At 48.8% G+C, this 24,260-nt stretch overlaps 1 protein-coding gene, 1 long non-coding RNA gene and 1 other non-coding gene across 6 annotated transcripts in view; 2 read left to right on the forward strand and 1 right to left on the reverse strand.

Annotated features, from left to right (window-relative positions):
• Positions 1-24,260, forward strand: part of LOC138978845 (cyclin-dependent kinase 11B-like) — a 44,860-nt gene that overhangs the window by 18,079 nt on the left and 2,521 nt on the right. For 3 of the 4 annotated variants that reach the window (XM_070351633.1, XM_070351636.1, XM_070351634.1), the window contains 11 exons: positions 2,378-2,566; positions 3,838-4,119; positions 14,443-14,484; positions 15,196-15,386; positions 15,648-15,860; positions 17,168-17,273; positions 18,685-18,806; positions 19,636-19,743; positions 20,376-20,492; positions 21,205-21,353; positions 23,504-23,696. In XM_070351633.1, the coding sequence (XP_070207734.1) occupies positions 2,378-2,566; positions 3,838-4,119; positions 14,443-14,484; positions 15,196-15,386; positions 15,648-15,860; positions 17,168-17,273; positions 18,685-18,806; positions 19,636-19,743; positions 20,376-20,492; positions 21,205-21,353; positions 23,504-23,696 (1,712 nt within the window). The remainder of the gene's footprint in view (positions 1-2,377; positions 2,567-3,837; positions 4,120-14,442; positions 14,485-15,195; positions 15,387-15,647; positions 15,861-17,167; positions 17,274-18,684; positions 18,807-19,635; positions 19,744-20,375; positions 20,493-21,204; positions 21,354-23,503; positions 23,697-24,260) is intronic. The other variant, XM_070351635.1, reaches the window with a different exon arrangement.
• LOC138978846 (uncharacterized) lies at positions 85-1,208 on the reverse strand. The gene is made up of 2 exons (XR_011459827.1): positions 804-1,208; positions 85-525 (listed from the first exon to the last, which is right to left on the reverse strand). It is a non-coding gene; the product is annotated as an uncharacterized lncRNA (long non-coding RNA).
• On the forward strand, positions 6,761-6,879 carry LOC138979282 (5S ribosomal RNA). Its single transcript, XR_011459968.1, has one exon. It is a non-coding gene; the product is annotated as a 5S ribosomal RNA (ribosomal RNA).

Here is a 24,260-nt window from a genome sequence, read left to right on the forward strand (position 1 = left end):
CTTGAATGTAATCTGAATAGTTGTCCGCTACCGTAGCTTACAAGGCACAAGCGCACACGCACTCACACACGCAAAAACCTGGTGTTAAATGGATCTTGACACTGCCAAGACTAATTATTATTGTTTACAAAGCTTTTTACATCACAAAATCATTTCCGGGCCTCGACCAGTACTCTAGGCCGACAACACCGCAAGAAACTCTACAGTCCAAGACGCAGACACCTTTTGGCTCAAACAAAGCAGCTTAACAGGTAAGACGAATAGGTATTCTACTGTACGTTACCCTACTGCCATCTTTCGGCCCTCAAGATGTTGGTATGGCTGTAAGTCCTTCAGACGACTGATAAGGGTGCACCAGTCCTCACGACACCGCAACCATTGCTTGACGTAGTCCTTGATCCTTCCAGTTCGTCTCGGCGGCTAACTGTAGAACTCTGCCAGCTCTCCATGCCATGGTCATGTACACCAAGCCGCAGTCACCAGTTCAGTTCAGCCTCCGTCGATGAAAACCCCCCAGTTGGAACACTGTAAAGTTTAGTCCATAAATCAACTTGTCTTTAGTTTCTTTCACTCGCACAATAAAAATACTCACTCGTCCAACATATTAAGCTGCATGAGCCAATATAATTATTTACACGTTAATTCCTGTTTTCTAAAGCCAAGAAAACGTTACGTAAAACCCTCACATGTTTAAGCAGTGTAGCACAATAGCTTAGGCCTACACAATAACGTTAAACACAGAACCAGTCACTCTTCTCACATACGACAACATGACATGAAAATATAACCGGTTTCAAACATACCTCAAAAGAGTGTAAAGCCAACATTTAGTACAGTCGCCGGCCTGGCATGAATATGAAAATGGAAGATATCACGTAAACTGAAAGGGAAAGTTCGTCAGTCTTCATCCTTCTTCAGTCAGATACCTAAAACAGGAGCCCGTCTGCTAAAGTGTTACGAAAAACATGAGTCGAGCTTGGCTCCTTGACGGCGACTGATTTTACAAAGTCGTTCTTGCTATGACATTGCCAGTGAGCTGTCGTCTGCATCACTTGCACGTGAAAAACCTTGTCAGTTACACAAAGGTTCAACTGCGGTCAACGTGACGGTATGCAGCCTATAGCCCTTTCCAATATCTGACCATCGCTATAGTCTATTCTATTTACAACAATACACATTACCAAAAATATGAGTAAACCGCTTCGTAACACTCTCCTCGGTGTCCGAACACCCCCGTGTGTACACGCAAGCACAAGACCAAGTGCGCACGAAAAAGATCCTGTAATCCATGTCAGAGTTCGGTGGGTTATAGAAACACGAAAATACCCAGCATGCTTCCTCCGAAAGCGGCGTATGGCTGCCTAAATGGCGGGGTAAAAACGGTCATACACGTAAAAGCCGTGGGAGTTTCACCCCATGAACGAACAAACAAACTGCTTATTTTAAGACGACGGAAGCCGCTTGTTCATTTTAATTAGTTATTTGTATTTTTGACCAAAATATGACATTTTTCACAGAATGAGACAGTCAATGTTTCTCCAGCGGTCGAGGTGAAGAATGACTGTCGAGATCTGTGTAAAATGTTATATTTTGGTCAAAAATACAAATAACATTTGTGTATCGATCGATTTTAGTTTGAATTCCTGTTTTTTTTTACGATTTAACGCACACAAATATGCACTCTTTCTTAGTCTCGGCTTGACACCTAAACATGAGTTTTTGTCAGAATCTGACGTCATATGAATGAAATTCCACCCCCCGCGGGTTAGGGGGAAGAATTTACCCGATGCTCCCTAGCATGTCGTAAGAGGCGACTAACGGATTCTGTTTCTCCTTTTACCCTTGTTAAGTGTTTCTTGTATAGAATATAGTCAATGTTTGTAAAGATTTTAGTCAAGCAGTATGTAAGAAATGTTAAGTCCTTTGTACTGGAAACTTGCATTCTCCCAGTAAGGTCATATATTGTACTACGTTGCAAGCCCCTGGAGCAATTTTTTGATTAGTGCTTTTGTGAACAAGAAACAATTAACAAGTGGCTCTATCCCATCCCCCCCCTTTCCCCGTCGCGATATAACCTTCGTGGTTGAAAACGACGTTAAACACCAAATAAAGAAAGATGAATGGAATTCCAATGTTCAATCGATACATTACTTGATATTCACATGAATGCATGGACATTTTCATCCTGAACTTGATGGTAATTTACTGCACATAAGTTGGGGTGGGGGTGGAGGGTCATATTTGTTGCCGGGAAACAGAGAGTGGCAGCGTGAGTTCAAAGGGAAATAGATCTTGAAGCAGATTTTCCATTTGTTTTTTATCTTTGTCTTCCATTTTCCCCCAACTAACAAAATTGTTTTCCTCTTACAATGGACAGCGGAAGGACGACAGCGGGATAAAGGCGGTCGGATGGATCGTCATGGCAACAGAAGCACCGAACGTAGTGCCGACAGAGCAGACAGAGATCGTAGTCGTGGTAACAAAGATCAACGCCGTCAGAGGGGAGACAGAGATCGCAGTGACATCCGAGAGCGAGACAGACCACGGAAAGAGGAGGAGGGGAAATGTAAGTTTTATTTTGTTGTCTAGAGTTTGTTTTGTGTGTCATTTTCAGTGACTTTGTTATATTTGATTGTTCAGAGAACTGCTCAAAATTCTGGCTTTTTAAAAAAAAAATTACCAAATGTTAACTTGTAACAACTTGGTTTGGAGTGTGAGTGTGATATGTAGAAAGTAGTAGGAAGTCTTTGTGTTGTTTGAGTCTTTTCTTTAGCAGGAATACTAGCATGTTATATGGGTTGAGTAAAAAAAAAGTAAACAGAAACTTATGATGAACATTTTGATTAAGTTTGAAAAGGCTGTTTCAGATTTTGTAATGACAAAAATCATTCAGACATTTTGTAGACTGTCCAAAAGTGTTCACAAACCCTTTTTAAGACTTTCACAAATCTGAAAAAATGCGGTGCTGTCAATTTTATTTTGTGAGTTTAAAGGGTTGACTAAATGTAGTAATATCGCTTCACGCGACTTGTTTATAAATCCACTCGGAGGGAATCTTACAATTCGGGGTAAATTTACAGAAGTTCTCAACAGAACATTAGAGAAAACAAGGTCAGGAAAGGTAGGGTGTCTTAATTGGGGGGCCTTGAAAGGTAGGGAGTCTTAATTGGGGGGCCTTGAAAGGTAGGGAGTCTTAATTGTGGGGCCTTGAAAGGTAGGGTGTCTTAATTGGGGGGCCTTGAAAGGTAGGGAGTCTTAATTGGGGGGCCTTGAAAGGTAGGGTGTCTTAATTGGGGGGCCTTGAAAGGTAGGGTGTCTTAATTGGGGGGCCTTGAAAGGTAGGGTGTCTTAATTGGGGGGCCTTGACAGGTAGGGAGTCTTAATTGGGGGGCCTTGAAAGGTAGGGAGTCTTAATTGGGGGGCCTTGAAAGGTAGGGAATCTTAATTGGGGGGCCTTGAAAGGTAGGGAGTCTTAATTGGGGGGCCTTGAAAGGTAGGGAGTCTTAATTAGGGGGCCTTGAAAGGTAGGGAGTCTTAATTGTGGGGCCTTGAAAGGTAGGGAGTCTTAATTGGGGGGCCTTGAAAGGTAGGGAGTCTTAATTGGGGGGCCTTGAAAGGTAGGGTGTCTTAATTGGGGGGCCTTGAAAGGTAGGGAGTCTTAATTGGGGGGCCTTGAAAGGTAGGGAGTCTTAATTGGGGGGGCCTTGAAAGGTAGGGTGTCTTAATTGGGGGGCCTTGAAAGGTAGGGTGTCTTAATTGGGGGGCCTTGAAAGGTAGGGAGTCTTAATTGGGGGGCCTTGAAAGGGGTTCCACTGTACATCGCTTTGTTCTGCTCAGCTCGAGCCAAAGGACCTCGTACCCCAGAAGGAGAATCTCACGCAGACGATCACGAGGAATCAGCTCAATCGGACGAAGAGAAGCGCCCAACCAATGAGGAGCAGGCAGAACACGAGGAGGAAGAAGAGGAAGACGTAGAGGAGGAGGAAGAAGAAGAGGAAGAAGAAACTGCGGAGCCAGCGTCCCCGAAAGCTAATGTTCGTTCAGACGACGAGGAGGCACGCGGGAATAAAACGCCCGAGCTGGAACACAGCGGCTCCTCTGGCAATGAATCAGAATCAGGTGAGACCTTGAGAAAGAATAAGATTCATATCGTCCTGTGAGGTTACCCTCATGAAAATTCGGGCTGCTTTTTGACTGGGGAAAGCGAGCTGCCATACAGTATACGGCGCTACCCACTTTTTAGTTGTTTTTTCCTGCATGCATGTATTCATGTTTCCAAGCCCTGAGACTTTCGCTGTGAACTTGGGTTCTTTATCGTGCGCATGTGTGCACTTGGGGGTGTTCAGACACCGAGGAGAGTCTGCACAAAGTTGACTCTGGGAAATAAATCCCTCGCCGAACATGGGGATCGAACCCACGCCGATAGCCACAACTTGTTTTGAAGCCAGTGCCGCTACCGACTGAGCTATTTCCTAGTTTGACTAGGTTGAGATTTTGAAAGTGCCCATGTTCTGCAGTGGTTTCTTACCATGGATGTTGATTACAGTCAAACAGGAATGGATGTGCAGCATATTTGTGACAGTCCATCACAAAATCAGTCTTAACACTTTCGCGACGGGACACTGATAAATCAGTACCAGCGCTGCCACGCCCATGGACGGGACGCGCATTTTTCAGTACCAGCCATAGAGGGTACACGACTCGTGATTGCTTCCCGGTTTTTGAAGCTTGCAAATAAATTGAGTTGTTTCCCTTGATACACTTGGCATCCCCTTCTGCCATTTGCAAATTCGCCTGATTTGTGTGCGTTTTTGAGGAAAAAAAATGAATCAAAGGCGAGCCTTGTCTCGGGAGGAGATTCTCCGGATGTTGGACCTAGAGGATCCCGTAGAGCATGATTCGGACGTATCGTTTTCGCCTCACGAAAGCGATACAAGCAGTGAAAGTGAGGAAGAAACTGTCCCGTTGTTGCTAGTACGAGTCGGCAAACTACACGTGGTAGGCGGTGATACTGCTAGACGAACATGTATCTCGGAATCGTGCAGGAGCTATGGGGGCGTGGCAGCACTGATAACAATGGATGGCTGGAGCCTTCAAATCCTTTTGGAATTGTTCATAGGTGTACAGTTGGTACTTTGTTGTGAAAATGTGACTTATATTCAATATGGATTACCTAGACATCATTTGGTGAGTGTTACAGTTTTGTTTCATTTGAGTCAGGATGCTGTGAGTGAATGCGTGATTTGCTTGTTTTTTTCTTTGTACTGTCTCCTTATTTCTGTGTACAATGTTAACAATATTTCAGCTAATTCATAGGTTTTACACCTTGTTTGGTTATAACATTATTTATAATACTTTCTGTTAAAAAATAACTTTTAAAAAAAGCAGTAGAAAATAAAACACACACAAAAAAACGTTAAAAAACACAAATTATCCCCCTTTCACCCCCCTTTGCTAAAACAAATCGCGTGACAAACTTATAAATAGCACGACTGAACTGGGCATCCATTTTTGAATTAGTACACAAAATTTGGTGGTGATTGGACTTAATTCAAGCTTGCTAGACAGATTTCTTTACAGTTACTGATTTTTGGGAAGTTTCTTGGTGGCAAGCTTGGGCAGGCAGGACGTAAACGCCGTGGCAGTGCTAGTCACAATAGTGTTAAGTCGGAATTTGGATGATTTGAGTTAGTTATTATTTTGAAATTGTGAGTCTTTCCTGGATGTTTAGAAAAGAAAATTAAAGCTCTAGGTCAATAAATAAAGATATGTCAATATAACACTTACCTCGACAGTACTATTCTTGCACATTATCTATTATAGGCCGAAAAAATTGGACAAAACGCTGAGTGGGTACAATTATCTCCCATAACCATGCGCCACCGTGGATCCCAAGCACTGTCCGAGTGCTTCCCCCTTACAGGATGTAGGTGGCGCGTCCTCTTTCTTTTTTCGCGCGTGTCAGACCGGCTGTGTTTCTGCTACGCTCCCGGATTATTTTGGACTAAGAGGCTCCTTTTCTGTGTGGACTATCACCTGTTGGATTATTGTGTGTTATTCCACTTCTGGCTTGAGGCTACGTTGTGTTTCCTTCAACTTGTGCCTCCGTTTTTGTGTGGCGGACTCGGCGTGCCTCCCGTCCTACTTCGTGGTGACCGGTCGTCTGCTTCTCGTTTCGCCGCATTCACTTGAGTATTGACCTAAATTTTCTTTGAATTTTGTTAATTCTCGGTCTTTAAGGGTACGTACAGGGCGAGGTAGGATGTCTCGTCCTGTTTTGGGCTCTGGTTCTACGGAACCAGAGTCTGCCGGGGGCAACCCTTCTCCGGGCGCCCAGCGTCATGTTTTACGCACGGAGAAGGGGATCTTTCGGCGCTCCGACTCTCCCTCCCCAAACGCTTTGCGTTTGCGGCGAGGGAGGGCGGAGAAAGCCTGTTTGAGCAAGCTCAATGCGAGCTTGCTCAAACAGGCTGGGCTTGAGCCTGGGACTTCGGGCGGGGCTGCGCCGTCGAAGGTTCGGGGAAGTTCGAGGGGAAAGAAAAAGCTTCTTTCTCCTTCTCCTTCAGTGGAACAGGCTTCCCCCCCTTCGACGCCGTTGTCCGGCCCTCAGTCTCAGGCTTCAGCTCCTCCCGGTTTCAAGCCTGGGGGGAAGGTTTCCTTCTCCCCCCTGGCTCGAATCCGGGGGCAGGTCGATTCCCAACCCTCTTTGGGGGTTGGTGAATCCGATCTAGGGGCTACTGGAGAGACTCAGGTTTTGACAGCCAACGGCCATACCACGTTGAAAACACCGGTTCTCGTCCGACCACCGAAGTTAAGCAACGTCGGGCCCGGTTAGTACTTGGATGGGTGACCGCCTGGGAACACCGGGTGCAGTTGGCATTAAAATCTTTCTTTTTCCGGTGCCTCTCCTGTGCCCTCCTCGGTTTCCACCGCTGTGGAAGCCAGGAGGGACACGGGTCCTCCTCTGAACTCCCTCGCTGGGTCGTCTGCTGCTGTTTTGACAGTAGTTTCGGCCTCCTGGGGGGGGAGATCGGAGGAGATGACGGGGTCTCTGAATTCCCTCCCCGCTGGGGTTGGGATGCGAATTGACCCCGTTCAGGGCGGTCCTGTGGGGGCAGGGGTTTCAGGCTTCGTGCCTACGACCACTGCTACTACGGTTCCCTCTGACGTCCGTGTGACTGGTGGCTGTCCCTCTTGAAACGCTCCGGCCGACTAGTTACTGGACGTGGAGGTGTTCGACAGAACGTGGTACTTCTGTCGAATGGTCAGGGCGACGGGAACATTGTTTCTGTTGCTCAGACCGACACCTCCGACCGGACCGTCTTGACCCCACGCCATTCCTTAGCGTCTGGTGTTCGGGTGACGGATGGTCCGGACCAAGGGTCCGGAACGTTCCAGGCTTACGGGTCGGGATCGAACCGGACCCACGGGTCCCGACTGGACTTGACCTCCGGGTTTGGTCCGGACGGGACCCATGGTACGGGACCGTACCGGACCTTAGGGTCCGGTGCGGGACAGTACCTCTGGCCCTTGCCGGACCCCCCGGACCTACGGGTCCGGATGGTACGGTACGGGACCAGTGTTTCGGTCGGGACCGGACCACCCGACCACCTCTGTTGGTCTGGGTGGTCTGGCACCGAACCGGAACACACCGGACCTACGGGTCCGGAGGGTACGGTACCGGACCAGTGGTCCGGTCGGGACCGGACCACTCGACCACCTCTGTTGGTCCGGGTGGTCTGGCACCGAACCGGACCATGCCGGACCTACGGGTCCGGATGGTACGGTATGTCCACGTCCGGACCGAGCCACCCGAACACTTCTGTGGGTACGGATGGTTCGGTACCGAACGGGACCTCCGGATGGTGCGGGACCGGACCGAATCTACGGGTTCGGATGGTCCGGTACCGGACCACCCGACCACCTCTGTTGGTCCGGATGGTCTGTCACCGAACCGGACCATACCGGACCACCGGACCTACGGGTCCGGATGGTACGGTAGGTCCACGTCCGGACCGAACACTTCAGTGGGTACGGATGGTTCGGTGCCGTACGGGACCTCCGGATGGTATGGGACAGGACCGGAACACCGGACCACCCTACCGGATCGGTCCGGACCACCCGACCACCTCTGTTGGTCCGGATGGTCTGGCACCGAACCGGACCTACGGGTCCGGATGGTACGGTATGTCCACGTCCGGACCGAGCCACCCGAACACTTCTGTGGGTACGGGTGGTTCGGTGCCGAACGGGACCTCCGGATGGTGCGGGACCGGACCGGACCTACGGGTCCGGATGGTCCGGTGCTGGACCGGTGGTCCGGTCCGGACCGGACCACCCGACCACCTCTGTTGGTCCGGATGGTCTGGCACCGAACCGGACCATACCGGACTTACGGGTCCGGATGGTACGGTGTGTCCACGTCCGGACCGAGCCACCCGAACACTTCTGTGGGTACGGATGGTTCGGTACCGAACGGGACCTCCGGATGGTACGGGACCGGACCGGAACACTGGACCGGAACACCGGACCACCCTACCGGACCGGTCCGGACCACCCGACCACCTCTGTTGGTCCGGATGGTCTGGCACCGAACCGGACCTACGGGTCCGGATGGTACGGTACGTACGTCCACGCCCGGACCGAACCACCCGAACACTTCTGTGCGTACGGATGGTTCGGTGCCGAACAGGACCTCCGGATGGTACCGGACCTACGGGTCCGGACCTACGGGTCCGGATGGTCCGGTGCGGGACCACCCGACCACCTCTGTTGGTCTGGATGGTCTGGCACCGAACCGGACCACCGGACCTACGGGTCCGGATGGTACGGTATGTCCACGTCCGGACCTAACCACCCGAACACTTCTGTGGGTACGATGGTTCGGTGCTGAACGGGACCTCCGGATGGTACGGCACCGGACCGGACCACCCTACCGGACCGGATCGGCACCCCCGACCGGACCGGACCATTTCTTTTCTGATCAGACCCCATGGGTTCCTGTTCAGTCTATAAATGGCGGGGGTTCGTTGGCTGGGCTGACCCAACAGTCGCAGGGTTGTTGTTTTTCTCCCCCTTCGGCTGCTGGAGACGTTTCGTCTTTGGGGCAGGGGTCTTCGCGGCCTCTTGCTTCTGTGGGCGTTTCTTCACAGCCTGCTTCATCGCTTTCGGCTCTTCCCCCTCAAGCTCCCTACACTCCTGCTTTTGAGGAGTTGTCGGGAAGTGAAGAGGAGAGTGAGTCGGAGGACGATAGGGAGGAGGATCAGGGTCGCCCTGAGGTTAACACTGAACCTCTACCCTTGCCGGTTTCTGATGGAACTTCCGAAGCTATGCTTCGTACTTTCCAACAGTACATGACAGACATCACGCGGCGTCTTGACGTCACGGATGCCTCTCTTAAGCGTCTGTCGTCTAGTGTTGACACACAGGACGTGGACCCGGGGTCTGAGGACGAGAGGCAGGAGGCTCGTCCTCGCACAGCTAGAAGGACGTTTGAACAGTTTCAGGACGTCCTTCCCTGAGACGCCCTCTCGTCCTTTGAGTCCGCTTCGGCCCGGGCGCGGGAGGCTCACGCCGCGTCTGCCGGCGGCTCGTTTTATGAACGATCCGGCCGCCGGCAATTCGCGTTCCACCCTAGTCTAAGTGCCACGATGGAAGCGGCAGCACATCGCCTGAGGAGTACAGATTCACGTGCAAACGCGACCTATGTTCCTCGGGAGGACGCGGGTTCAGTGCCATGCTTTCCTTCGGGAGGCGCACCTCCACTGTTTCCTCGTGTCCAATCTGTTTCGTCCCTCCCTTTTCCCTTTGACTCTCGAACTCTCCCTTTCCAGACTTCGAGTGTTTAGGGTGGGACTGACGGTGATGTGTTCGTTGGGGAGGTGCCTTCGGTCAAGAAGGTGGAACTGAGCTCTGCTTCGTTCCACAATCTTGAGGCCACCGTTTCTTCCACAGTCGAGGCCCAATCACAGGCCTTGACATGGATGAGCACGCTGTCCACACTGTTGGACCCTCCCAATCGGGCAGAGTCCGATTCCACTCGGGTCCTTGACACGGTTCGAGTGGATCGGGCTTTGCATGCCGTGCGATCGTGCGTGACGTCTGCGGCAGAATTGGCCATTGGAACACGGGTCCACTTTATTGGCCCTGTTCCGTGATCATTTTCTGCCTACTTCTATAGTGCCTCCGGATATGAGGAAGAGTCTGAGGAACACGTTTCCTCAGCCTTCTTCCCTCTTTCATCCGGACACTGTTCGTTCTGTGGTGGAGTCCACACGCCAGAGGAACACTGATTCTCTGATGGTTGGCCTCGCTGCTTCGGCGACGGCGGCGGGGAGTAAGAGAAGTGCTACAGTCACCTCCAGCTCCCAGCCTCAGAAGAAGAAGAAGAAGCCAGTTTCACTGCCTCCTTCTTCCTCCTCTTAGGCGCCTGTTGCGTTCCCAAGCAAGACGAAGGGTGCTCAGACAGGTAAGGGGAAGCAGCACCACCAGGGGGGGTGGTCGCAAGCCTGCGCCTGCCCGCCAGCAGAATTTTCAGTGAGTCCCGGCCCTACGTTGACGCCCCCTCAAGTTGCCCCTCTTTCGTCCGGCGGTTTCCTTTTTTCGGGCCCGCGGCATGTGGGGCAGACTGGTCTCCAACCAGTTTTTCTTGAGGGTGGTGTGGTCGGGGTTTTCTCTACCGCTGTCGTCACAACCTCCATTGTCCGCTCTACCTTGGACGTTCCCCCCTCCTCGAGAGCCTGCCAGATGGCAGGCTCTTCAGGACGAGGTGAACTCGTTGGTCGAGAAGAAGGCGGTCTACCCCCTTTCTCAGCCTTCTCTGGGGTTCTGCTCCCGCCTGTTCACCGTCCCCAAAAAGGACGGCCGGTTCAGGCCGGTGTTGGACCTCTCCACCTTGAACTTGTACCTTCACAGGTGCAAGTTCAAGATGGAAACCCCTTCGTCGGTCCGGTTGGCCATCCGGCCAAACGATTGGGCCATGTCTGGGACCTCCAGGATGCTTACTTCCACATCCTGGTGGCCCTGGGGTACCGACATCTGCTCTGGTTCGTTTGGGAGGGCACGGTGTTCGAGTTTCGGGCCCTCCCATTCGGCCTGTCCTTGGCCCCTCTGATTTTCAACGGGGACAACAACACCACATGCTTAGCTTACCTTCGCCACCAGGGGGGCACCAATTCTCGGTCCCTCTCCCTGTTGGCGGAGGAGATTCTGCTCTGGTGCCAGACCAATCAGGTCCGGATGTCAGTCCAGTTCGTTCCGGGGAAACTGAACGCCCTGGCCGACATTCTCAGTCGGGGCGATCAGGTTCTCTCCACAGAATGGACCATCGCTCACAACGTTCTACAGCGTCTGTGGGCAAGGTGGGACCGTCCTCTGATCGATCTGTTCGTAACTCGATTCAGCGCTCGGCTTCCCAGGTACGTCAGCCCCTTTCGAGACATGAATGCGTTCCACTTGGACGCATTCACTCTCTTGTGGAGGCTCCTCGATGCTTACGCCTATCCCCCGACATCTCTGATTCCGAGGGTGCTGGCAAAATATCTGCAGGAACGACCAAGACTGATTTTGGTCGCGCCTTACTGGCCAACAGCTCCGTGGTTTCCAGATCTTCGCGGTCTCACCCACGTAGACCCTCTACCTCTGGATCTGGACGGGGGAGGTCTGCTCCAGCCTCGATCATGCCTCCCTCATCCACGTCCAGAGAGTCTGTGCTTGACCGCATGGCTCTTGTGCGCTCCAAACTGCTTGCACTAGGATTGCACAAGAGTTCAGTAGAGTTTTCCTTGAACGCTAAGAGGCGATCAACTAATCAGCTCTACGACTTACGCTGGAGAGCTTGGGCCACCTTCGCCTTGTCCAAGGGGATAAAGCCGCTTTATCCCTCAACACAGGACTTGGCCAACTTCCTGGTGGAAGTGTATCAAAAGAAGAGTCTTTCTTCTAAGACTCTTCTTGGATACAGATCTGCCATCGCTTCCACGATTGCGGCCGCTACTGGTCGCAGAACTGAACACTTGATCAGGTCCTCCCTCATCGCTAATGTCCTTTCGGGTATTAGCAATGCAGCGGTGTCTAAACCTCTGGTTTCATTTCCCAAGGGGGATGTCTTTCTGGTCCTCAAACTCCTGCGTAGCAATGAGTTTGAACCCCTGGCAGGCATCAGTATCAAGTTGCTGATTTTTAAGACTAATTGTTCCTCATCGCTTTAGCCACTTGCCGTAGACTCAGTGGTATTCAAGCTTTGAGTGGCCTGGACTTTGACATTGAGTTCACCACACAGCAGTGGTTGCTAGCATGGTCACGTCAGTCTAAGGTATGTTTCTTGGGTATATTTTCTTTTACGGTAGTACTGTTCGAAAATTGCCTGGGTATCTTAATCCTTGGATTTAAGTGATTTTGATTAAGGAGTTTAATACTCTACATATCACCCTCACACCACTCTGGTATTCTGTGCAAGAATAGTACTGTCGAGGTAAGTGTTATATTGACTGTAAGGCTTCTTTTTAAGCCTACTGTCTATATGATACTTACCGAGACAGTACTATTAGAGTTTCCCTCCCGCCTCCCCTCTTGATATGTTATGGGCTTTTTGAGGGTCTGCAGCTCATAAAGAAAGAGGACGCGCCACCTACATCCTGTAAGGGGGAAGCACTCGGACAGTGCTTGGGATCCACGGTGGCGCATGGTTATGGGAGATAATTGTACCCACTCAGCGTTTTGTCCAATTTTTTCGGCCTATAATAGATAATGTGCAAGAATAGTACTGTCTCGGTAAGTATCATATAGACAGTAGGCTTAAAAAGAAGCCTTACATACAGCCATTTTTATGAAAGAAGTTGACCGGCGGCCATTTTGAGAAATCGGGCTTGAAAGTTTTGGAAGGCACCAGCTTCACATTTTCCTTAGCAACGGGGGTTGAAAATTAACCTCACCCTTCCAAATGTTGCACAAGTGTACTTTGATCTTTCATGCATCATTTAAATGCAAAACGAAGGGTTAAAAGAACAATTATCACCATTTTTGAAGGCTTTGTTTACATCATACATGTGGAGGAAAACGGTCAAATACAGGTCATACACATCAGCAAACATTTTCACTGTCATTATCAGGAATAAAGAGGTTACATGCATCTCACCTACGTTTTTGTCCATTAGTTTGACAAACACTTGAGCAAAATCAACTTACTTGTATCAATCACTTTGTTGGCATCGAATAGGAATACGTACAGATCAGAATGTAGATCCCAAACACAGGAACTCCTCCACTGTGACAGTCTGTTCACCACAAAAGCTCTTGCACATCAATGTTGACACCACCTCCAACCTCACCTTTATACATGTCACATGTCTTGCACTGAGAGCTGTAGAGCTACAATTTCCTCCGGATCAAACTGGGTGATACATCCACGACGAGTATTTCTGGGTGCAGCGTCGGGAACTTTAATCTGTTTGCAGCCAGTTCCATTGGCTTTGCAGCAACGAAGGCGAGTTCTCTCGAGCACATCACAGCCCTGTTGCAATTAACGAACTGCAGCATGCACCTCCATCACATCTCCTCTACAACTCGCCTCAACTACGTGTGTTCTTGCAGTTGATGCAGTGCCATTAGAAACGCCAACGGTGTTTTTGACACTGAGGAGCGGACGGTCTGTCTCCTCTTCGTCCGCATATTCAGCAAGCGTCACATATTTCGGCATGAGAATTGGAGTCACTGAATCCAGCAACGTCTTCGGCAAAGAAATCCAACAACAAATCTTGGAGTTCGTGGTTATTTTCAAGCAAATCGCAGTTGAGAAGCGCTGTCAATCGGCGTACGTCAGTCATTGTTTTGGTTTCGTTCAGCGAACGGAAATCATACTGTGTTACTTCCCCCTGGACTGATTTGACCAATGAGGAGGCCGTTGCTAGTCCTTTTTGGAAGGCAGACAAAGCTGATTGGTTCAATCTTAAAGTTTGTTTACGTCACGATTTCCTTATTTGGAGGAAGTGGACGGGTCTTTTTAACCACTGCACAGCAGGGCGGGAAAGCTGATGCAATAAGCTTTCCGACGGTACCAAACTTGTTGGGGCCCTGTCAGGGATACACTAAGCAAATTATCGGTCAAAGTGAGGCATTTTGATGTCATGCTGGACTTTTTTGATGAATGTATTGCATTTAAATCCAATAATTTAACTATTTAGCGATTGATTTTGGCATATTTGTTTGGTTGTCATGTAATTTGGGGTCTACAGAACACGTTTCTGCAAAAAAGTGAATTTCACCCAGATAGACCCTCAGTGCCTTTTCCTCGAACTAGCTCGCTTTCGTCTGGTGCGACTTAAGACTGGTTTCGTGGTGGACCGTCACATTTCTTCTGAATTTTATTGTTTATCAAATTGTGTGATATTTGGAAGATGTTGGTTTCATGCTTGTATATATATATATTGCTTTATGTGCTTTCAGATAAAAGTTCCCGCAGTGGATCAGATGATCAAGAACGTAAACGTAGGATTTCAATTGAATTTTTTCCCTCACTGGACTTTACCACACTAACACAGAAATTTAACACCCCAAACAGCTCTTCTTTTGTCAAAATGGTTCTATTTTTATTTCTGTTCATCTCCTCTTTCTTTCTGATGGTATCTCGGTCTTTTTCTGTTATTTTTTCTGTTGGTAGCTCAGTTGTATGTCCATCTCTTTGTGTGCACATATGAGAGAGTGTTTGTGTGGGCTCCGTGTGTCTGTCCCCCTGTGAGAGAGAGAGCAATTTGAATCATTTATCAGTTTGTCTTCAGAGTTGTATGTGACTACAAAGTTACAAAATATCAACACAGAAAAATTGTGCTGTGCCATTTTAATTTGAAATATGTGTCTTTTGTCGATTTTCCTTTTATTTGTGTGTACTGTAGTTATAGCCTTTAAATTAGATTGGCGAAGTCTTCTTTGCGATGCTGGCTACGCAGGCTTTGGAACTGAATTTTCAGTAAAAGGACTTCGCTCAATTATTTATTTATTTATTTATTTATTTATTTATATGGGAGATTTATATAGCGCTTGACGTTCTCTAAGCGCTTTACATATTAATTTCTGCCGTGTGAGATGACATTTTTTACACAATATATCACGCATTCACATCGGCCAGTAAATCTCAAGCCATTAAGGACAACCTTCACAGATGTGAAACGAAGTGAAACTCTTGTTGTTGTGTTGTGGCAGGCCCCCTGAAGTCAAAGTTTGACAATGAATCGGATGAGGAGGAAGAAGAAGAAGAGGAGAGAGTTGCGAAGAAGTCGGGCAGTGCCACACCCACTACAGACGATGAACACAAGCAGTACATTGAAAACACCCCGCCCCAGTCACCTGTGGAGCTGGCTGACGACCTACCTGTTTACCTGCCTGCCATCCAGGTAAACTATCCGTTGTGATTAGGATGGTGGTGATGATCGTGCTGATGATGATGATGATGTTGCTGCTGCTGCTGCAGCTGCTGCTGCTGCCGCTGATGATGATGATGATGATGATGATGATGATGATGATGATGATGATGATGATGATGATGATGATGATGATGATGATGATGTTGCTGATGGTGATGATGATGATGATGATGATGATGATGATGATGATGATGATGATGATGATGATTTAAACATTTCAACTTTGCACAGGGCTGCAGAAGTGTAGAAGAATTTCACTGTCTGAATCGCATTGAAGAGGGGACGTTCGGCGTGGTGTACCGAGCTCGCGACAAGAAAACCAACGAGATCGTGGCGCTGAAGCGACTCAAGATGGAGAAGGAAAAGGAGGGGTTCCCCATCACTGCGCTCAGAGAGATCAACACACTACTCAAGGCTCAGCACACAAACATCGTCACTGTCAGGGTAAGGGTCATAGGGTGGGGTGTGTGTGGAGGAAGTGGGGAGGGGGGTCCCATCACTGTGCTGAGAGAGATCAACACACTGCTCAAGGCTCAGCACACAAACATCGTCAATGTCAGGGTAAGGGTCATAGGGTGGGGTGTGTGTGTGGAGGTGGGGGGGGGGGGTCCCATCACTGCACTGAGAGAGATCAACACACTGGTCAAGGCTCAGCACACAAACATCGTCAGGGTAAGGGCCATGGGGGGAGAGAGAGAGAGGGGGGAGGAGGAGGGGAGGGGGAGAAGAGGGGTTCTCCTTCACTGCACTGAGAGAGATCAACACACTGGTCAAAGCTCAGCACACAAACATCGTCACTGTCAGGGTAAGGGTCATAGGGTGGGGTGTGTGTGGAGGAAGTGGGGAGGGGGGTCCCATCACTGTGCTGAGAGAGATCAACACACTGCTCAAGGCTCAGCACACAAACATCGTCAGGGTAAGGGCCATGGGGGGAGAGAGAGAGAGGGGGGAGGAGGAGGGGAGGGGGGAAGAGGGGTTCTCCTTCACTGCACTGAGAGAGATCAACACACTGGTCAAAGCTCAGCACACAAACATCGTCAGGGTAAGGGTAAGGGTCATGGGGGAAGAGAGAGTGAGGGGGGGGGGGGGGAGGGGTTCCCCTTCACTGCACTGAGAGAGATCAACACACTGCTCAAGGCTCAGCACACAAACATCGTCAGGGTAAGGGCCATGGGGGGGGGGAGAGAGAGAGAGAGGGGGGGGGGAGGAGGAGGGGAGGGGGGGAGGGGTTCCCCATCACTGCACTGAGGCAGATCAACACACTGTTCAAAACTCAGCACACAAACATCGTCACCGTCAGGGTTAGGGGGTTGTGAAGGGTGTGGAGAGAGAGAGAGGGGAGGGGTTTAATGTGAAGGGGGTCCTTGGGCCCTCTCAGTGGAATTGTCGTGAGTCGGAAGACCACGAGGTTCATAGTCTTTCGGAAGGCACACTCCTCGTCAACAAATGATCCCTGGACAATGTAATGCCCACTTTTTGAAGATCTCTGAGCCCTTTTACAAAAACATTATGGTCTTACCAGGTGCGTTATTTTTGTAGCTGTGCATTGGTATAGATCTTGCAGAACATTTTCTGAAGAATGTATCGACAGTAGGCATAATAACGGATTTATAGTGTGTCCCACGACCCTTTTTTCACGTTTAGTGTGTCGCGGCACCCCCTCCATGAATGTTTAGTGGTTTGTTTTGGTTGGTTTTTAGCGTGTATAAGATGCAGATTTTCACAGTTCGGGTCTGTTTTGTTTGTTTCAGGAGATAGTTGTGGGGAGCAACATGGACAAGATCTACATCGTCATGGACTACGTGGAGCACGATCTCAAGAGCTTGATGGAGACCATGAAGAGTCCGTTCCTTGTTGGTCAGTTGCACTCAGATCACTGTCTTATTAATAGAATTGTGTCCGTCATTTTGACACTAACAGCTCATGAAGTGTTGCTTCCTGGTCAGAATAATCGGTATTTGATGACTTTTGGAAGTTGGGCTTGTAAGATGTGTTCTGGTATTAACACCTTCCCTAGTCTGTCCGTCACTTATATTGTATTACACAAATCATATACTTTATAGCTTTAACTTTGCCTGTGGAACTATAAGTAGAGGTTACATGCCGAGTCTCAGTCATTATTAAAAATAATGGTCGAAGTTTGCGGATCATGAAAAATGCGAGCTTCAGCGAGCTTTTTCTTGACCGCGAACTGAGACCATTATTTTTAATAATCACTAAGACGAGGTGTGTAACCTCTTTATTCCTCCTTTCTTCAGTTATTCAAAGAAAAGAGAAGTTTTTGTGCGAAAGTTTGATCGAATCCGATTCACTCAACCAGTCTACCTGCGCATGCGATTGAATAATGCGCGGTTGTATAGTTCAGGGAAAATCATTCAATTCTGTCAACACTTCTTGTCAGTTTCCCTGTTTTGGACTAAAATCAAGTACACAGTTATGTTGTTATTCTGCTGTGGCGGTAAAGGCAGATAGTGTGTGTGCTGTTCATGTTTTGGTATCGCTCAGGAAATGTTCTTTCTTCGAATGGGACCAGCAGACGAACTTTTGCACCCGTGTTCCAACGTTAAAAACTGTATGAAGTTCAGTTTTCTGGGCCAAAATAATGTATGAAACCGCTGTATGTTCTTTAAATTGATGAGATGTGTGCACTTAGTTGCATGTGATCTGTTTATAAAATGAAATATTAACGAAAACTAACCGTCGGATTTCAGTCTTTTGTCCAAGCAACTCAATTCAGAAAATTTGGAAGGGGAACTACTCTTGTCACTAGGCAGAGTACGAGAGTTACTTGCCTTGGGAGTTTGCTTGCACCCACAAGAGATCTAAAGCGAGTTTCTCTGCACTGAGCGTTAGATTTGGATTTAGAAAACAACCAAACTCATGGATTTTATATGGAGATTAATGTGTTCAAGCCTGTAGTTGCCAGTTTAAATGCAGTATGTTTGTATTGTTTGGTCTAGCACTCGTAAGTAAGGTAACTCCTATTAGTTAAATTGAGGTGATGTATTCGAAAGAAATATAACTAGCCCTACACGTTTACAGAGAGAAAGAAGCAGAGGGGGGAATAATATTTATTATCTCCATCCATCACCACACTAATTCAGTTAAGCTCAGGTAAGACTGTACTACCTGTATTTTACAATTAAGGTAAGACTGTATTACCTGTATTTTAAATTAAGGTAAGACTGTTTTACCTGTATGTAACAGTGACAATGACACTGGATTACCCATGTTACAGTTACGGTTTGACTGTATTTGTATGTTACAGGTGAGGTGAAGACGCTTATGAAGCAGCTCCTGAGAGCAGTGGCCCATCTCCATGACAACTGGATTCTGCACCGTGACCTCAAGACCTCCAACCTGCTGCTCAGTCACAAGGGCATCCTCAAGGTATGTTTCTCTGTATTTACACCCCACCCAGCAAATGTTGCGTGTGTAGCATAATTGACAATATATCGATTGAACATTGTATTTCCCTTCTTTGAGCCATGTGACGTCTGAGTCAAACTAAATCTCATATTTAGGCAGCTAGTCAAAACAACAAATAGTACATGTTTGTGTGTGTTCAGTCGTAAAAATATAAAAGGAACTCTAACTAAAATCGATCGATACATAAATGTTATTTGTGTTTGTGACCACCTCACCTCTGGCAAAATATTTTGTCCAGAACCTAAAAAACAGGTTTTGTCTGCCTCAGAGGTCATACAGCTAAAAAAAAAAAAGGAAATCTAGTGTTCAATCATTAAATCAATCTGACTGCTGAATAGGGTAGGGGAATGGATGGCCTTTACAGTAATAAAACTTGTTTTACAAGAAACCGCCTCATCACAAAGATCTGCATTTAAATGACAAATGTATCTGCATTTTCTTTTTAAATGGTTAGTATAGATGACATGTGAAACAAGGGTAGGTGAGAGTAATGCAGAAGTAATTTTGTGTACATATACTGTAGAAGTAATTTTGTGTACATATACTGTAGAAGTAATTTTGTGTACATATACTGTAGAAGTAATTTTGTGTACATATACTGTAGAAGTAATTTTGTGTACATATACTGTAGAAGTAATTTTGTGTACATATACTGTAGAAGTAATTTTGTGTACATATACTGTAGAAGTAATTTTGTGTACATATACTGTAGAAGTAATTTTGTGTACATATACTGTAGAAGTAATTTTGTGTACATATACTGTAGAAGTGTGTGTTTTTGTCATGACAGGTGGGTGACTTTGGTCTGGCCAGGGAGTACGGCTCTCCGCTCAAACAGTACACGCCCATCGTGGTCACCCTGTGGTACCGTACGCCCGAACTTCTGCTTGGAATCAAGGTCAGTTATCTTCAGGGAAGGTATTTGTTAGCGGATCTGCGTAACCACTCTTTCTGTCAATCTGATAAAACACATGAAGTAGTTGCTCATTTCTGATGTCCACGTTAAGGAATGGTCTCGGCTTCAGGGAGCTTCTCAGGAGAGGGGAACACCCCTGTAAGCTTGTTCATTTTTATCCAAGTCCCATCCGCGTCTGTTGTCAAACCTTGTCACTTTGTTTTATATTTGCAGACGGGAGGTGAGAGATCTGTAGCTAAGAAATATGTTGTTTGAGTTTGATTAAATGGTGAGATGACATAAAATCAAGAAAACTTCCATATAAACCAAAAGAGTATTAGCTGGATTCTTTATTTTTAAGAGTACTCCCAACTAATCGACTTGTGGGTTGTGGTCATTACTATAATAATAAGTGCTCTCTCTGAGTAACTGAGTCTAAGAAATGTTTTTTTCATTTTCATGAATTCTCTAAGCCAATCGACATGTGGGTGGGTTATGGTCGTTAGTGCAATGATAACTGCTCTCTCTAAGAAATATAATTTTCAGGAGTGCTCTAAACCAGTCGACATGAGGTTGTAGGTAGGAGTAGGACCATAATGACGGCTTCCTTTATTCGTTGAATTCCTGGTTTTCAGGAGTACTCTAAGCCAATCGACATGTGGTCGGTGGGCTGCATCTTTGCGGAGTTCCTCATCATGAAAGCTCTGTGGCCCGGCAAATCTGAAATTGATCAGCTTCACAAGATTTTCAAGGTGAGAAAATAGACCATTTCGGGAAATAACTCTGTTGTGATTTTCATTGGCTGTGTAAGAGTTGTGCCCCTTGGCAACTGAGGCTAGCACACATGGTCGTTGATCAAGAGAAGAAAGCGATCATGGTGGCAATAAATATTGAGCTCTAATAAACATATTTTTGAAAGGAAAGGATATCATGGCATTGTCCCTAATTAATCCTGTGCAAGTGATGTCGCATACAGAAAGAAGAGCGATTATTTGAGATTCACTCATAAAGACAATGGAACTCACGGGGCATCAAGTGGAGTAGACACCGCATAACATGCTCATCAGCGCTTGTCATTCACTGGCACATCATGATCGCTTGCCTTGAGTGATCAGTGACATGTGTTTGCCTGATGGAGGAGTGTCTTTTGCACAATTTATCAGTTGGCTGCAAGTCAAACGCATTTCATTTGTGATGTAATAGACAATGTTGGGTTTGTGTGGGTTGTGACAGAGTGAATACTCTTGCTTTTAGTGAGGCAAGCTTTCCACACATGGTCCTTGCCCACATGTTTCAGACACACCCCTCACTAGCGACTGGCCTGTGATATCACTTGGGCAAGTTTGCCTCAATAAAAGCAAAAGTTTTCACTCTAACACAACCCATAGAAACCTTTTAGAGTTGTTTCTGAACATGTCTATTTCTGTATGCTCATAAGCCAGTACTTGCTTTGGTTTTGTGCAGGATCTGGGAACGCCCACGGAGAAAATCTGGGAGGGTGTGAATGAGCTGCCAGGGTTCAAAAAGGTCACCTTCCCCCAGCATCCCTACAACTCACTTCGCAATCGCTTCGGCTCCATGCTGTCCGACATTGGCTTTGACCTTCTTAACAGGTGAGTGGCCGCTGACGCAGTGACGACAATGTGGGCATTGTGGGGGGGCGGGTAGCTCAGTTGGTAGAGCAATGGACTTGTGATCCTGACACCCCCCCCCCCCCCAACAGATAGACTGCTACAGTGACCCCCCCCCTAACAGATAGACTGCTACAGTGACCCCCCCCCCCCCCCAAACAGATAGACTGCTACAGTGACCCCCCCCAACAGATAGACTGCTACAGTGACCCCCCCCAAACAGGTAGACTGCTATAGTGACCCCTCCCCCCCCCCCAAACAGATAGACTGCTACAGTGACACCCCCCCCCCCCAAACAGATGGACTGCTACAGTGACCCCCCCCCCCAACAGATAGACTGCTACAGTGACCCCCCCAAAAAAACCCAGATAGACTGCTACAGTGACCCCCCCCCCCCCCCCCCCCCAACAGATGCTACAGTGACCACCCCCCTAATCAGATAAACTGCTTCAGTGACACCCCCCCCCCCCCAACAGATAGACTGCCACAGTGACCCCCCCCCAACAGATAGACTGCTACAGTGACCCCCCCCCCCCCCAACAGACAGATAGACTGCTACAGTGACCCCCCCAACAGATAGACTGCTACAGTGACCCCCCCAACAGATAGACTGCTACAGTGACCCCCCCCCCAACAGATAGACTGCTACAGTGACCCCCCCAACAGATAGACTGCTACAGTGACCCCCCCCCCAACAGATAGACTGCTACAGTGACCCCCCCCCAACAGATAGACTGCTACAGTGACCCCCCCAACAGATAGACTGCTACAGTGACCCCCCCCCCCCCCAAACAGATAGACTGCTACAGTGATCCCCCTCCAACAGATAGACTGCTACAGTGACACCCCCCCCCCCCCCCCCAACAGATAGACTGCTACAGTGACCCCCCCCCCCCAACAGATAGACTGCTACAGTGACCCCCCCCAACAGATAGACTGCTACAGTGACCCCCCCCCCCCCCAACAGATAGACTGCTACAGTGACCCCCTCCCCCCCCCCCCCAAACAGATAGACTGCTACAGTGACACCCCCCCCCCCCCAAACAGATAGACTGCTACAGTGACACCCCCCCCCCCCAAACAGATAGACTGCTACAGTGACACCCCCCCCCCCCCCCAAACAGATAGACTGCTACAGTGACACCCCCCTCCCCCCCAAACAGATAGACTGCTACAGTGACACCCCCCCCCCCCCCCAAACAGATAGACTGCTACAGTGACCCCCCCCCCAAACAGATAGACCGCTACAGTGACACCCCCCCCCCCCCAAACAGATAGACTGCTACAGTGACACCCCCCCCCCCCCCCAAACAGATAGACTGCTACAGTGACACCCCCCCCCCCCCCCAAACAGATAGACTGCTACAGTGAACCCCCCACCCCCCCAAACAGATAGACTGCTACAGTGAACCCCCCCCCCCCCCAAACAGATAGACTGCTACAGTGACACCCCCCCCCCCAAACAGATAGACTGCTACAGTGACCCCCCCCCCCCCCAAACAGATAGACTGCTACAGTGACACCCCCCCCCCCCCCAAACAGATAGACTGCTACAGTGACACCCCCCCCCCCCAAACAGATAGACTGCTACAGTGACACCCCCCCCCCCAAACAGATAGACTGCTACAGTGACCCCCCCCCCCCCCCCCAAACAGATAGACTGCTACAGTGACACCCCCCCCCCCCCAAACAGATAGACTGCTACAGTGACCCCCCCCCCCCCCAAACAGATAGACTGCAACAGTGACACCCCCCCCCCCCCCCCGAAACAGATAGACAGCTATAGTGACACCCCCCCCCCCCCCCTCTCTCTTTTCACATGTCTTAATTAATCAAATCCTCCTCCTCCGTGGATGGAGTATGGCACTCTGCCTGAAATTGGTTGTACATGTCCATGTAATCTCTTCCTATTTAGAAAACAAAGTCAGCTAGTGCACAGCCAGTGGCCCTGCAAGTGTTTACGCACGATTCTGCTTGACAATAAGACATGTTGTATGTATCTGCCATTTTTTCCCCTCTTTTACTTCTTTTGGTGTATACATGTATCACCCCAGAAAGTTTAGACTTTGCCAGAAAGATACACAAACCAAAGGGCAACTTTACCAATTCAGTTTCCATCTTTTTATCCCCAGGCTGCTGACTTATGACCCCAAACGCCGCATAGACGCCAAGGGATCGTTGGATCACAAATGGTTCGAGGAATCGCCTCTGCCGGTCGACCCTTCCATGTTCCCCACATGGCCGGCACGCAGCGAGCAGACTGGCCGCAAACACATCTCCTCTCCCAAACCCCCCTCTGGTGGAAAGGCCTACGCCAAGCTTCTGGTGAGTGGGTTGTGTGTGTGTTGGATGGGGTTGTGTGTGTGTGTGTGTGTGTGTGTTTGTGCACGGTCAGTGTGTCAGCGTGTGAGTGTGAGTGTCAGTGTGTGTGTGAGTGTGTGTGTTTGTGTCAGTGTGTAAGCGTGTGAGTGTGAGTGTGAGCCAGTGTGTGTGTGTTTGTGTCAGTGTGTGTGTGTTTGTGTCAGTGTGTGTGTGTGTGTGTGTTTGTGTCAGTGTGTGTGTGTGTGTGTGTTTGTGTCAGTGTGTGTGTGTGTGTGTGTTTGTGTCAGTGTGTGTGTGTTTGTGTCAGTGTGTGTGTGTGTGTGTTTGTGTCAGTGTGTGTGTGTGTGTTTGTGTCAGTGTGTGTGTGTGTGTGTGTGGCCGCAAACACATCTCCTCTCCCAAACCGCCCTCTGGTGGAAAGGCCTACTCCAAGCTCCTGGTGAGTGGGTTGTGTTTTGTGGAGGGGGGAAAGGTGGTTGGTGTTGGGTGGCATTGGGTGGGGTGGGGTGGCATTGGGTGGGGTGGGGGTGAGTGTGTGTGGGTGAGTGTATTTGTGTGTCTGTCTGT

This window comes from Littorina saxatilis, linkage group LG10, assembly GCF_037325665.1.
Source record: "Littorina saxatilis isolate snail1 linkage group LG10, US_GU_Lsax_2.0, whole genome shotgun sequence".
NCBI classification, from domain to species: domain Eukaryota; kingdom Metazoa; phylum Mollusca; class Gastropoda; order Littorinimorpha; family Littorinidae; genus Littorina; species Littorina saxatilis.